The sequence below is a fragment of the Populus euphratica genome, unplaced genomic scaffold, assembly GCF_000495115.2.
Source record: "Populus euphratica unplaced genomic scaffold, PopEup_1.0 scaffold5.1, whole genome shotgun sequence".
Classification (NCBI taxonomy): domain Eukaryota; kingdom Viridiplantae; phylum Streptophyta; class Magnoliopsida; order Malpighiales; family Salicaceae; genus Populus; species Populus euphratica.
The window spans coordinates 1,855,208-1,869,407 of NW_011499848.1; the positions used below are offsets into that span (position 1 = coordinate 1,855,208).

General features: G+C 33.8%; 1 protein-coding gene and 1 long non-coding RNA gene across 5 annotated transcripts; both read left to right on the forward strand.

Moving 5' to 3' along the window:
- The first annotated feature begins 309 nt into the window (after positions 1-309).
- Positions 310-3,536, forward strand: LOC105113809 (Endosomal targeting BRO1-like domain-containing protein). Its single transcript, XM_011010143.1, has 6 exons — positions 310-674; positions 1,243-1,410; positions 1,791-2,052; positions 2,136-2,302; positions 2,526-2,678; positions 2,949-3,536. Exons 1-6 carry the CDS (start codon positions 630-632, stop codon positions 3,294-3,296), a joined length of 1,143 nt encoding a protein of 380 aa, XP_011008445.1. The 5' UTR covers positions 310-629; the 3' UTR covers positions 3,297-3,536.
- Positions 3,537-4,713: 1,177 nt separating this feature from the next.
- LOC105113818 (uncharacterized) lies at positions 4,714-7,234 on the forward strand. Of its 4 annotated transcripts, none has more exons than XR_840031.1 (4): positions 4,714-4,973; positions 5,084-5,209; positions 5,416-6,406; positions 6,486-7,234. It is a non-coding gene; the product is annotated as an uncharacterized LOC105113818 (long non-coding RNA). The 4 variants fall into 4 exon arrangements; XR_840027.1 differs by having other exon boundaries at positions 5,416-5,535; positions 6,264-7,234; XR_840026.1 differs by having other exon boundaries at positions 5,416-7,234.
- Positions 7,235-14,200: the final 6,966 nt, after the last annotated feature.

Genomic DNA, 14,200 nt, shown 5'->3' on the forward strand with positions numbered 1-14,200 from the left:
CTCTGGCCAGCTTAATTTCCAAGAAAATGGTTTTGGTGTAAAAAAACTATTTAAAGATATTGATACTGCTAAAAAAAAAAGTCGAAGGAATTGGATTATTAGATTAATGTTTTCACGCCACCATCAGGATATTGTCAGGAAAAAAACATAATAAAATAATGCAATATGAATAATAATAAGATCCTAGCGATAGAGAATTGGTATAACCCGAGGATTTTATATGTTAATAACAATAAAATAATGTAGTTATATTTAAAAAAATATATATGAAAAAACAAGGTAGCTGTTATCAATGAGAGCCGAAGACTTTATAACTACAATTCCGCGGGAGACTTGGCGGCCGACTCACCAGATTTCTTCCCAGATATTTCTTGTAATCTTCATAGAGAAGGAAACAAATATCAATAATAATAACAACGCCTTCCCTGACAACGAATTTTCAGTTATAAGTCCATCATACTCTTTTCTATATAGAGATGATGCTACAGTAATGCCTGTCATAGCATAGCTGTTAAACCCAAGCTGGTTTTTAGGGTAACGCACAAGAAAGATAATTTAAGTCCTTGTGTCTTGTTTATAGTCTTTTGTTTTTCCTTACCCCGGTTTTGTTTTCTTGAGTGCTTGCAAAGATGATGCTTCAATATCGGGACCTGGCCAAGCTTAAAACCAAAAAGGTACTCTCTTTGTTTCTCTTGAATGATCTTTTTTGTTTCCTTATTATATCACGTGGGTTTTTACTGGGATTTAGTTTTGGTTTGTTTCTTGGTTGGAATAAGTAAATGGGTTTCCTCTTTTTCAATTTTCACCATGTGAATCACTGGTGATGCCAATTATTGGTTCTCGATAACTTCATGTCAGGGTGGTTTTCCTTATTTCGTGGCTTGACTGGGGTAGAAAACTGAAATGCTAGTTTGATGCTTAGGGAGTGAAATGCAACTAGACTGGAAAGGGGCTTGAATTAAATAACCGAACATTTTAGATTTTATGAAAATTGAATTTCATTCATTTCAGGAAAAACTCAACTTGCTTTGATACTGATGATGCTGCTTCAAGAAATGAAAAGGGTTCCCTGGAAATGATTTTAGCATAGAATAAATTTTTGTAGATGTATTTGCAGTTGTTTTATGCTATATTTTGCTTCTACATTTCTAGATTTCTAGCCATTACGATATATAATGGCTGCACAAAAATGCGGGTTTAAGTTATAATCTGTTTTTTAAAATGTGTTGGCAATGGAAACAGATTGTTTTTGAAGATGTAATCGCTGCACGTGATTCTGCCACACTAGAGCATCTGAAAGAGTTAAGCTCCAAGCGCAGGGTAATTGAGGAGTCTATTAATCGGACTAGTTACATCACCGAGGCTATTGCTAGAGAAATATCCGGTGGATTGACTTCTCGTTGCGAGCAGGTAATCTATTAATTTCTGAATGGGAGTCTGGTTACGCAAAATGGACGTTTTTGTCTTCTGTATTGTGTGAAACTAGCCCTTCCTTTTGTGTGTTATCTAATTGCCAAACTTTCTACAAAGTGATGACTGTTGTGTTCCTTGTGTCTTCGATGAATGAACTCAAGCATAAAAGCCTTATCTCCTAGAGATATAGTTAAGAGCCTTATTGGAGATCCTGAATTTGTCATTTTGGTTTTGAATCTGTGTGACGTTATATGATCCAGTAAAAATGTAGTTGTAATCGAATTAAATGATTCAATTTGCATGTATTTTACAGTTGTCGTAGTCCTGTAGCATTTCACATATTATTCTGAGTTGATAACTTGTTGAAAATATCTCAGGAACGTCTCAGACTGGAACAATATTTACCATTACTGGAAAATTTCATTTCTCATGCTGATTTGATCAGCAGCAACAGGCAGAAGGTTCAGTGGACTTCACAACTCAAGATACGATGGAGTAGTGCTACTAGCTCGTCATCTTTCTTTGACCTTAGAGGTCCAAAGTTTTTTCAAATCGATAATTTGCGATTTGAGCTTGTTATGATCCATTTCCTTTATGGAGCAACACTACGGGAGAGGGCTTTGGAGTTTCTGTCAACAGGTGGGTATTGCTGACCACTACTTATCACATCTGGATGACTCTGTTGATTGATATTCTATTCACTACCTTTTTTATTGTTGTAGATTTGAAGCAATCAGCCTTCATTTTCAGAGAAGCTGCTGGAGTTTTTCATTACCTGGCTCATGATGTTATTCCATCTTTACAGTCACCAATATCAGCAGAAAGACCTTCAGAAGCTTCCTCAGCTTTGTCTGCTGCTATGAGTTTCATTTGTTTGGCTGAGGCCCAGGTTAGCTCTTTTTTTTTAGAGGTCATTTCACAAGAATAACATGAGATTAGACTACAGGAAATCTTGAGCATCAGATCATGGGATTCAAGTGTGGCCCATTGATCCCACCAATCCATTGGTTTGCACTTTACTTGTCATCTATTCTTGGAGTTTTTCTTTATAATAATTTCATCAGTCGATAAAAGTTTGCATATTGATAACTGATGATATGACAATGTGATAGGCGGTGTATACAAGGAGGGCGGAGGAAAAAGGTAATACTGGTTTTGGTGTTCTGGCAAAGCTGCACTATGGTGTTGTGGAATTGCTCGGTGAAGCCACAAGTGCTATACACTCAGGGACTGGAGAAGGCAAGACTATTTCATCACGGTTTTTGGTATGTATGTAGTGCATGGTAGTGTCAAGATTGTTTGCATTGTTCGATGAGTATACATATGCGTCTTGGTGGAAACCATAAACCTTTTTAGTCTTATATGGTCTCTTTTTCATCAAAAAAATAACTAGCTCGCACAGAAATATTGGCAAGTGGCTGGAGGAAGGAGACAAAATAGCCAAAGTTATTGAAAATCCTCTTAAGGGGTATATTCATGTTACATGGATTCGCTATTTGCTAAATGTTAATGGATGCTTTCTATGTCTTGTTTAGGAATTTATATCATCTTGCAAGGCACTACATGAGTTACGAAGTAAAAAACACCATGCAGAAGGTTTAAGGAACGACGGCCAAGTTGGTGTTTCTGTTGGAGTTCTTTGTGATATACTGATCAGTTCAAAAAAGAAAATGCCAGCGGAGGATTCATGGAAAGCTGTTTTCAAGAATGAAATTGAAATTGTTGCAAATACACTTAGGAAATTCGAACATGAGAACGAGTTTGTTTGGCATGAAAAGATTCCTCATGGGGATGAGCTGCCATCACCCCAAGGTATCAAAATTGTGGAGATTGTGCCCTTTAAACCTAAAAAATGGGAGAGGGAACTTGCTTTCAGATTGTAGTTAATGTGCAGAGAGTCATTGTATAGTACCTCTAAGACTGGTCTTCTTTTTTTATGGATGCAAAGGTAAACAAACTTCTCGACGTCCTCAACTTTAATGAGTATAAGGCGAGAAGGGTGTTTTTTTTTTTGTTTTGTTTGGTATGGGCTCAAAGCCGGTGGTTGGGTTGTTTGAACAAAGGTGTTTGTGTAGTGTTTATTATTGGCTATAAGATTGTCACTGGGCGGTTCTTTCTCTCTTGGATTAGAATTTTGCAAGTGTGCATGACCTTTATTTCCATTTTATCCGTGGGTTCAGAAATCGAAAGCTGTGTTATTGCTTGATTTTGCGTTGTGAGGTGCAAAGCTGTGTTCGCGTCTTTATGGAACAATCAGGGGCCACTGTTGGTTTTATCTTCGGAGTAGTATGTGAGATTCCGAGTAATGCAAAGAAAAAAAAAGTCAATAAAGAACAGCAGCTCGCATAGGCTCGTCTGTAAAAACATTCGAGCTCAGGTTAGCCCTTCTCCACTAGTCTGTGCATGTGGTATTTCTTTCATCTTGAAACCAGATCATCTTTGGTTCAATGGAAGGATGGTTGCCATACCCATTTGTCTGGTGGAGAGCCTTCTTGGGCTTGAGTTGCACACAGCCATTCTTTCTCACCACTTTTGCCTTATTTGAAAACCTAGCAGCAATTTTCCTGGATCAAAGAAGGAACTTGGTGCTTGTATGCTTGCTTTGTGGCCTGAGCGTTTTAAATGAGTTGCCCCTTGCCTTGACGATTGCTTGGTTGTTGATCCGTGCAGTAAATCATTGATGGCCTTATCTTCTAAAATGAAAAAAATAATTAGTAAATGAATAAACTAATATTTAAAATCCAATATATCTGGGAGGAGCTAGGGCTTTGAACCGAATCATCTGCCCTTCCTATAAAACTCTCTCTCTTTTCTTTTAAATGAAAAGGAAAAAATAAATCACATGGTAATTTTAAGCTACACATCAATGATAGTCCCTTCCTATCTATTACAACTAAAATATATATTAAGTGATATTTGACTTCTTAGATGTAAATGACGTGTATAAATATTTTTTTTTTATTAAAGTGACTCTTAATTTCAAAAAACCAAAATAAAAGTTAAATAAAATAATAATTTGGCATTTTTTTTAAAGCATAGCAATATCCTTTGAGGAAACACATTTTGATTTTGAAGCAAAATGACATTAATCAGATAATTTATTTTTTTTTAAAAAAAGAAAGAAGATAAATATACTTTAAAAACGTAACAATGGCAAGCAAGCACCTGTTAAGAAATGATGGGTGATTGCTAGCCACGTGGTAGAAACAAACCCATGTGATTGAGAAGAGTCGTTAGCCATTCACGGAAGAAAGTATATTTAATGGAAGAATTCGCGGGAAGAAACAGCTAAGCGGGGGGGGGGGGGACTTCGCTAATCTAAACAACGCTCGTTACTCTGCCTTAAATTCTCTTCTCATCGCTCTTCATCAACCCAATTGTTACTCTCTTTTCTATAATCCTTATAGAAAAACAGCCAGACCCTTCTCTCCATTTAAGCTATTCTCACCCACCCGTCCTGATAAGATCATTCAAGTTACCCCGTCTCTGAAGAAGAGAGCACAGTTGGGTCCACTTCTGCTGCCACTGCCACTGATGTGTTTATGCTCACTTACTTGGAGGTGATATTTTCCGTCTCCTTCATCTGGGAATCCCTTACCTTCTGCATGAATTTTTTTTTCCAGTTTTATTCTTGTTAGCAATATTATCCATCTCTTTCTTTTAATTTCAGGGGAATAGTTGTTTATGAGAGGTGGGTGAGGCTAATGTTTTGGTCGACCTCTTTCCGGTGGGTAACTTGGATTTTGGAATCCCCAGGCTTTATGATGCTGCCAAGGAGGTCCTTAAGAACTTCCAGGTACTACTCCTAATCTTTGAATTATTATGTTAAGTGCTTATTGCCTGGTTAATTTTGACCTCGTGCAGTTTGCCTTTTGGTTATTCCAGTATACACGTTTTGTAGTCCATTATCCATTAAGATTTATGTGGGATGGCATTTTACAATTGTTTTCCTCTGTAATTCATTGTGGGACTGATTGTGAGTGGTGGAAATTGGTTACAAAGATAATGCAGCTCAGTGATCTTCCTGAAGTGGATTGCCTATAGATCTCTCAAAGCCCAGATGATCATTGCCACTTAAAGACCCATTCTCGATCATCCAAATGCTCATCCATTTTTAGCAATGTAAGTTTTTCTCGATTGCAAATTTTATCCCTCATTTCTGGCTGTAGCTATTGTACAAGCTTATATCTTGAGTACAAGCAATTTATTCAAATAGGAAATGAACATTATCTACTGTGTGATCAAGAGAGAAAAAGAGATCAGCACAGAGGCTTGCAAAGCATCTACATGGACTTAAACTGATATCTGTTTTAAGTGACGTTTTTTGCCCTCTCCATAGGGGGTCTTCTATGAAATCTTTATGCCCATCCAAAGCATTACATCATTATGCCATTCTCATGGAAGAAAGTATGATTTTTCTTTGCTTGTAAGAAGAATGTCTTATTTCTAGTGCTTTAAAAATTGACCGTGCAAGAAGACAAGCTAGAGAATTGGAAAGTTACTCTTCGCTCTTTCAGTGAAAATAAATTCCAGGTTGTTTCTCTTTGTGTGCACGTCTTTGTGTATCGCATGCCTGCTTGCTAAGAGTGCCTTCATGTGTGCGTGCATTACTGCATATATGCATGCTTGTCAATTGAGGCAGGCTAAACACTTGCCAAAAGCATAGAGTAACTTTTCTTGATTGGAGTCTTTTCTATTGTCAGATTAGCAGAGCATGGCTTATGGTTCCATTTTCAGATTAGAAAACTATGGTTATGTCGCATAAACAGGATGGTGTTTAGGCTTCTAACTCTTTCCAGTGCATGTGTTCTCTCTACTCTGAACCTTCTTCTTGACATTGTTATGACCAGGCTATGCACTGTTACTTTTAAACCAGTTTGAAGCTTTGCAACCGGGCATGCAGTGCCATGATACAAAACAAGCTGTCTTTTCTTAGTGATGATGATTTAAGGCATCTCCACATTCAAACCCAAACAAACCTCAGATCTTTCAGGTCACATATCTAGAACCTGGTCAGAGTTTTGAAATTAAAGCTAAAAATGGTTCTAAAGTCGGAGTTAAAGTTCCTGCAGGGCCAGTTTTAGGTCCTCCTTGGCAGCATCATGAGAAGGGTTGGAGGTTTTCGTGCTTGAAGAGAACTACTAATTACTTGCATTGCCCATGGTTTAGTATCTATTTTAGTATTTACTAACATTCTGGTGTTTTGTATGCTTTGCACTCGGATACCTCATCAATTCTCCACAAGGTCAATTAACACTCTACTATGAGCCTCACTGTGTATACAACAAGGATTTTCTTGAGAAGGAACGTGCCAACATTGTTATCACACTCATCATAAAACAGCTTCTGCAAAATTTACTTTGGCTTCTGGACTAGAAGATGCAGTTCAGCTTGCAAAGTTGGTGCAGGCCAAGTATTCAACCTGTTCGTTGATTTTTGCTGCTTCATTTATATGCTTTCTGATAACATTTTTCTATCAACTTCCTGTCTTTATTTTCTGGGTTCATTGCACCAATGAAAAATGGAGACCTCGATAGCAAAGGGTTTCTTGCCACAATCATTCAAGGTTTGCTTTCTTTTATCTAACCTCGTCAGTTTCCATTGAAATAAAATTAGGATGGGGGTACATAAATTTGGACACTGCAAACACGATATGGGAATTACTATGGTTAGCGCTCCTAAATTGAAATTCTTGCACAACACAGAGGAAGAATTTGAAAAGAACAACCAAATGATAGAGGGATGAACTATACGTGTAAAATCTATTGTATAGAATGTGATATAAAAAAATGTTATTTTATACGTGTAAGCTTGTTCCCAATTGAGTTCTGGGAGTGAAGTAGGTCTTCTTGAATCCATTTCTTGGTTTATCAAAGACAGCCTAATTATGCTGGAAAAAGTTGATTGTCATCAGTTCTCTGCCCATAAGCTGGTACCATTTCATATTAGGCAAGGCCGCGAAGGAAGAAAATGGAAAATTAAAATCTGTTCAACCAATTTACTCGAGTCAGGTTCTATTAGAAAACGAAAAAATTGATAAAATATTTTTTTTCTTGTTTTTAATTTGAAGAAAAAAGAAGGCAACATAAAATACCTTATCTTTAATACACACAATTTTAGCTCCTTGAAATTTTTAAAATTCACGCGGGGAATGTTTAGTAAATCGATTTTTGGTTTCTTTGTTATGTATTGCGTACTTGTTTTCAGAATCCTGAATATTGTTTGAAAAAATTAAGAGAAAATGACTTGTGCAACGTATTCATCCTAAGAACATGCCAGATTAATGTACAATATCGCAATACTGCCAACCTAAGATGGTATAGAAACAGTTGCGATTATATCATACGGAAACTGGGTTTTTTCTTCCCAGTTCGTGTTCGTACGTTCGGATCAGTGGTGTGTTTCAACTGGAAAGATTTTGATATGCATCTGTACTTTCTCTGAAATTGTGCTGTCTTGTCATTCATCAAAACATAAGTATTTTTTCAATGGCATGAAGAGATGTAATAAAATACCTACTGTTGTGCACAGCTGTTCATGATGGAAACCATTATAGATGGCACAGCACAGCTGTTCATAAGTATCTGATAACTAGACCCGCAACCTGTAAAACAAGAAGAGAGGCATATTAGTTAGTGGTTTATTTTGTGCTAATTTCGTTTTTAAGGGATCAAATGCTGTGATAAATGCGGGAAAGCAGGGGGATTAAACAAATTGCAGGCCTCCTTGTTCGTTTTTCTTTCTGGTTTCAGATCTATATATATATATATATATATTTTCATACATAGTCCGTCCGTAGGCTCACACGGAAAGGCCACTGGATCGACAACAAAAGGTGTCAACGGGAATGCCCACAAGCACAAGCGCATGCATCGTATATAAAAAGTAGGAAGCCTTTTCGTTAAGATTTGAGACGTTTTCTAGCGCTTTGAATTTTCCAGATTTCCATTAAAAGAAGTCTCAGGTCCGATTCCAAGATCGAAAAAAGCATTTGGAGATGAGAATGTGACCTGTTCCATGTTATGCTACGCCGTCAAGATTAATCGGGTCCCTCGTATGGCAGAAAAAATAATATCCAAGCGACCAACCTTAATCAAAGCATAAAGCAGAGCCATCTTTAGCCATGAAGCTTCGAGAATGATATACAGGTGTGTATAAATATTCAAATACACATCAACTATATTCTATTAATGCATGTTGATGCGATGGCTTTGCTTCATTTGTTAATAGTTAGCACCTGCCATGTTATTTGGCTCTTGTGATAAAAAAAAATTCAAAAAATAATTGATCGATCATCACTCACAGCGCAGGGCGTTGAGAACCCCGTAAAATTAACACACAGCGGCCATCCAGTTTTTAAATTTACCGGGTTTTAGTATACATAACTACCGCAACAAAATTAACTTTTACTGGCATTGTCTGGAATTCAAGGCCATTTTAAAAAGTTATCATTATTGACATTTTGCTTGTTATGCCGCCACGTTATATACAGTAAAATATATTTTTACCAGCATTTCTACTGCTACACAGACACTCTTGTCTGTAATGATGTTTTTTAAAAGTTTTGATGTTTTTTTAAATTTTGTTTTAAATTTTTAATTTTTTATATACTGTGTAAAAAATAATTTTAATAAATAAAAAAATATTATTTTAAAATTAAAAATATTTTGAAAAATAATATTTTATCATTGTTTTCTAAAAATAGCATTAAAAATAGCATTCGGAAATATATATATATATATTTTAAAAAAATTAATTTTATTTATTTAAAATTTATATATATTATTTTGATGTGCTGATATTAAAAATAATTTTATAAAAAAATTATTAAGATGGATTTTATATAATAATAATAATAATAATAATAATAATAATAATAACAACCTACCTACATTTATAAAAATATTATTTTTAACATTCAACAAGCAAGGAAGGATTGGGGGTTTAATATTTGAAAGTCCAATACAAATGCAGAATAATGAAAACTTTTTTTTTTTTTTGTGCCCACTAAATCAATAGGAAGCGAACAATATTCAGCGGAAGGCAGTTTGACATTCGAAATGCCTCTGTTGGCTAGGTGTTTCCCTCTATATGCTTAAATATTCAGCCGTGACCCTGTCTAAAACATAATCACAAAAAAAAAAAAGAGGAGCTTTTTAATGGCTCTCTTTTGTGCCATAATCCACTTCCCTTTTCATTTCCTTTTCCTTTTAACAATGGAGTAGAGAGCATATCATATTTTTTTGAATCTTACAAGAAGAGAGCATGATAAGTGCGTGAAAGAGTTAACTACTATAATCCAGTCTTTATGTTTTTAGTAAAATAATTAATTAATCCCTTTAATTTATAATACTTGAATCCTTTTATTTATTTATTCATTTGCATCTTAATCCCGGTTATTTTCTTATAACGATTTAATTATTTTCGTTTAAATATCCTTTATTTTTCATTAAAATTTTTGGTCTCGCAGATTAAAAAAAAAAAACTAGAAATACTCTTACAGAGGATAATTCAAACATTTTTAAAGAATTAACAATGAACTCTAGCCAATAAACCGATTTACAGTTTTCCAAACCATAAAACTTAAATTATAAAATAATGAAAAACACATGGACAAACTATAGTTTACTTTACTTGAAACATTCAAAAAAATATAAGCGGCAGGAGTAAAACACTGTTCTTCAAGACAGGCACTGTGGATTTGGACAACATTTTTACTATTTCGCCACCCATTCTAGAAATCCATGGCACATTATTGTTATTTTCACGGGATTTATTAGTTATTATCAAGTTAATTAGGTCAAATTAATCCTTTTTATTTCTTGAAGTGCAATATAATTAATGGTTTAATATTGGTTGCAAAAATGAACTCACTGGGATTTAGAGATATTTTAGTCTTTATAATTTAGTTAATTTGTTTTTCTCATGTTTTTTCAGTTTAGGGGCAAAAGGATAATTTGCAAGGAAAAAAATAATAAGAAAAGGACGGGGAGCATGAACAATTGTTGTGGGTTTCAGAGAGCGCAAGTGGTGATGTTTGGTGATTATTTTTTACTCGGTTAATTTTTATTAAATTAAAATTTTTATAAAAAAATTAAAATTAATTAAAACTAATAAATTTTGGTTTGATTTTTTTAAAATAAAAATTAATTTAAACTGATTTAGTTTTGTTTTTATTAATTTAACTTGATTTTTTGAGTTCAGCTTGGTTTGAGTTTGGTTCAGTTTTTTAAATTTCATACTTATAAAATTAAAATTAAATTGATTCATTTTTAAAAAAAATTAATAAATTAAATTGATTTTTTTTATAATTTCTCTGATTATTTTTTAATAATTTTTTCAATTTAATTAGTTTTTAGTTTTTTTGCGCGTCTCTGTCGTCGGGTGATTAAATCTACTTCCAGGGTTACAATTGAATCATTTTGGTGGCCTCTCCACACTCGAGGCACGCTTTGTTTACGTGTTTCCAATTTAATGCCGATAACCTCCCCCACTCCCCCATGTTCCTCTTCTTGGCTCTCTAAATTTTTAAAATAACTTTTTAATTATTTTTTTCTTACATCAAATTTGACTAAATTTAATAATATTATTTTTATTATTATTTATTTTATTTAAATTAATTTATAATTTTTTTTTCAATTTCACTCCCCAGTATTTTTATTTTTAAGATTTGGTGTCCGCCTTTGACTAATATTTTTTTTATTTAAGATGGCTCTTAAAATTAATTATTTTTTAAATAATTTTATCATTGAGAATTTTATCCTATCAAATTTGATTCTTAATTTTTTATTTCTATTTTTTTACCTTAATTTTTTAAATTAATTTTTTTATAGTTTCATTCTTCAATATTAAATTTGTTAGAAGTTGAGCTTTTTAATTAAGTTTGGGTTTAAATTTTAAAGGATTAAGGGTTTGAGAGATTACCCGGGCTTGTTTTTTTTTCTTGGAAGCTCATTTTTTTTATTTCATCCTCTAGCATCTGTTTTTTCTTTCTATGATATTTTTAATCTCGAGTTTTTTCTCTCTCCTTGTTAAATTTATTTTTTTAATTTTTTTTAAATTAAATTAATTGATTTTATTGTTCAATAATGAATTGATTGAATGTTGAGCTTTTTGATTGATCTCGAGTATAAAATATAACGGGTGAGAAATTTGAGAGATTGATATAAATTTAAGAGCTCCTTCGAATTTGCTTATTTTTATTTTAAGTTTTTTTTTTAATTTTTTTCTTGTACATTACCTTGTTTTTTTCTTCATTAAATTTAGTTTTTTTAATATAAAATTTATTTTTAAATTAATTAAATAATTAAATATAAATATAAACTATTTATTTTATAATATTTTATTTGGTTTGGTTTAGTTTGGTAGTAACTGCTATAATAGCACGTTTAATTTCTTTCAATTATTCGAATCTTAGGTTTTTTTAAAGTATTGGGTAAACATCTCCTTTTATGTGAGCAAACAATTTTATAGCCGGCAACATAGGGTGTGTCATGTAGCTAGTTCTAAAAGTATGGGCATAGAGTTTTCATCTTTTGTTTGTTTTTTTAGAGAAAGGTGACACAGGTGATACAAATGCTTTTAATATGACTGCTTAAGAATTGACATTGTTCTGATTTCTCAGTTAGGTCATTGGAATATTCCAAGGTCCCATTATAGCTCCACTTCGCCACATAAACCAAGAAATGACTTTATCAGTTTTGAGAAACTGCAAGAGTCATTTGGCCTTAAGATTCACTGAAGAGACGCTTTCTGCTATTGACCATCCCCACCGCCTTCTCGGCATCTACTGTATATATTCTGCAGGTTCTAACTCCAAGTCCCATGGATTCACGTCTATCTTCATGCAATATGCCCAGAATCCATGCTCAAATAATAAGATATCACTACCAGTTGAGTTAAACAGTGAACACTATACATGATTACAGGCCAATAAAGAGATGGAAATGGCCAAAAATGTACTGCAGGGAAGTTCCTATCTCGGAAGAAATGTATTTGCGTGTACCTAATCCACCCTCTTTATTAAATTAACATTTGTTATTGTTAATTGACATGGAATCTTGGACAAGGTAAGATTCTTAGGTATCAGATTAATATACCTTGCCTGAAGATAATTTAAACAAACAGAGAATATATATAGTGGGACAACAAGGTCATCATGAATTATAATATGCACATTTCAAGTTTTTATTTTAAACACCATCTCACGTAGATTTATTCATGCGAGGGCAGAGAAAACACAATTTCACATTAAATATTAACGTTGATAAGTCAATATGATATCATATTCTAACCAGAAATCTTTTGAAACCGAGTTCAAATTATTCTATAGCCGTCCGATCTAAAATTAGTGCGTGTTCATATCACTATATATCATGTAAGCAAAGTATTACAAAAAACATTTACCGTCTGATCTTGCGTTAGTCGTGGAATATGCTAGGACAATTTAAAGTAGCATCGCCATGTAATATGCCCACATAGAGAGCACAAATCACATCATGCAATATTATTTTATCCAATCAATCCTCAAGCAACCAAAAACACGTTTAATATTATAGTGCTACTGTGGTTGACTAAAGTTGCAGAATTGTTTGAATAATACCACTGTGATTCACATCGCCAGCCGGCTAGGCAGGCAAGCAAGATCTTTTCGTAGGGCTTGACGAATCCTTGCATTTCACGACACTTTTCCGCTCCTTTATGTTTCTCGTTTTCATGCCAATCTCAATTCGAGCAATGCTGGAAAGTGGAAACCTTTTCTTGAATAGTTATCTCATTGTGCGCCCCTTGCTTTCGGTTGAAGAATAAAATATTGTTCGATGACACTAATTTAGGATAAGTTAGGATTACTCTCTCCTTAATTAGACCTAAAACTCTTGCGTGGAGCCTTTCAATATCGATTCAATTTTCTTCTATTTGTTTATATATATATAAATTGTTATTCGAATACAAGACCTGGAGACATGGATGCAATTTGAACTGCAAATTTGTTTAAAAAATTACGGCTTTACAATCAAAAGTTCGATCTCTGTGATAATTACATTCGGTTCTATATTTGAACGTATATATTTAGCACTTGCTTTTATGTAATAAGGTAAATTTTTGCGCAAATGATGCAGAAAGCATGGCACTGTGCTTATCACATTCTCTTCTTTTCACATCTTATCCCTCTAGTATGCAAGAGAGGGGGAAAAACTACGAAATGTGGGCAGTGCCGCATTTTCCTGTTACTGTTGGAGGAAGAACTGGCATTTACGCATGCACAACAATCAGAGATATTATTATTATTATTATTATTGCGCATCCAGCTTGTAATTACTGGTGTTTCTTGAAAGGGAAGACTTCTTACAAGTCAATATATATTCCTTTTCTTGTGATCGATGATTATAGCCGAGGACCTCCCTCCTCTTTTCAATTAGTGAAAAAATTGAAAGAAAATTGTTTCATTTCCGCGATGAAGCTTGAACTTGTAGCGAGGGGAATTAATATTTAAAGAGATCCTCGTTGTCTTCTTCGTAAGACAAAGTGGTCCTGAAAACATAAGTTGACCATCCTGTTAATTACTAAGCATTATCATGGAAGAATCTGGTTGTTTCTAGAGACAGGTACAGATGGAGAAAATCATTCAGCTCTTCGAAGAAAACTGGTAAAAAAATTGGCTTCGTTATGTATTTGCTTTGTGAAGATGGTAATTTTTAAATTGTTTTTTTGCATGAAAAATCTTTAAATTAATATTATTTTATGTGTTTTTAATGATTTTAATATGATGGTGTAAGAGACTAAAACT

Bases quoted from the DNA above. Each gene is read 5' to 3' on its own strand.
- LOC105113809 (XM_011010143.1), top strand. From the start codon at position 630: ATGATGCTTCAATATCGGGACCTGGCCAAGCTTAAAACCAAAAAG. The intron at 675-1,242 runs GTACTCTCTTTG...CAATGGAAACAG, and splicing joins CCAAGCTTAAAACCAAAAAG to ATTGTTTTTGAAGATGTAAT. The intron at 2,679-2,948 runs GTATGTATGTAG...TGTCTTGTTTAG, and splicing joins CTATTTCATCACGGTTTTTG to GAATTTATATCATCTTGCAA.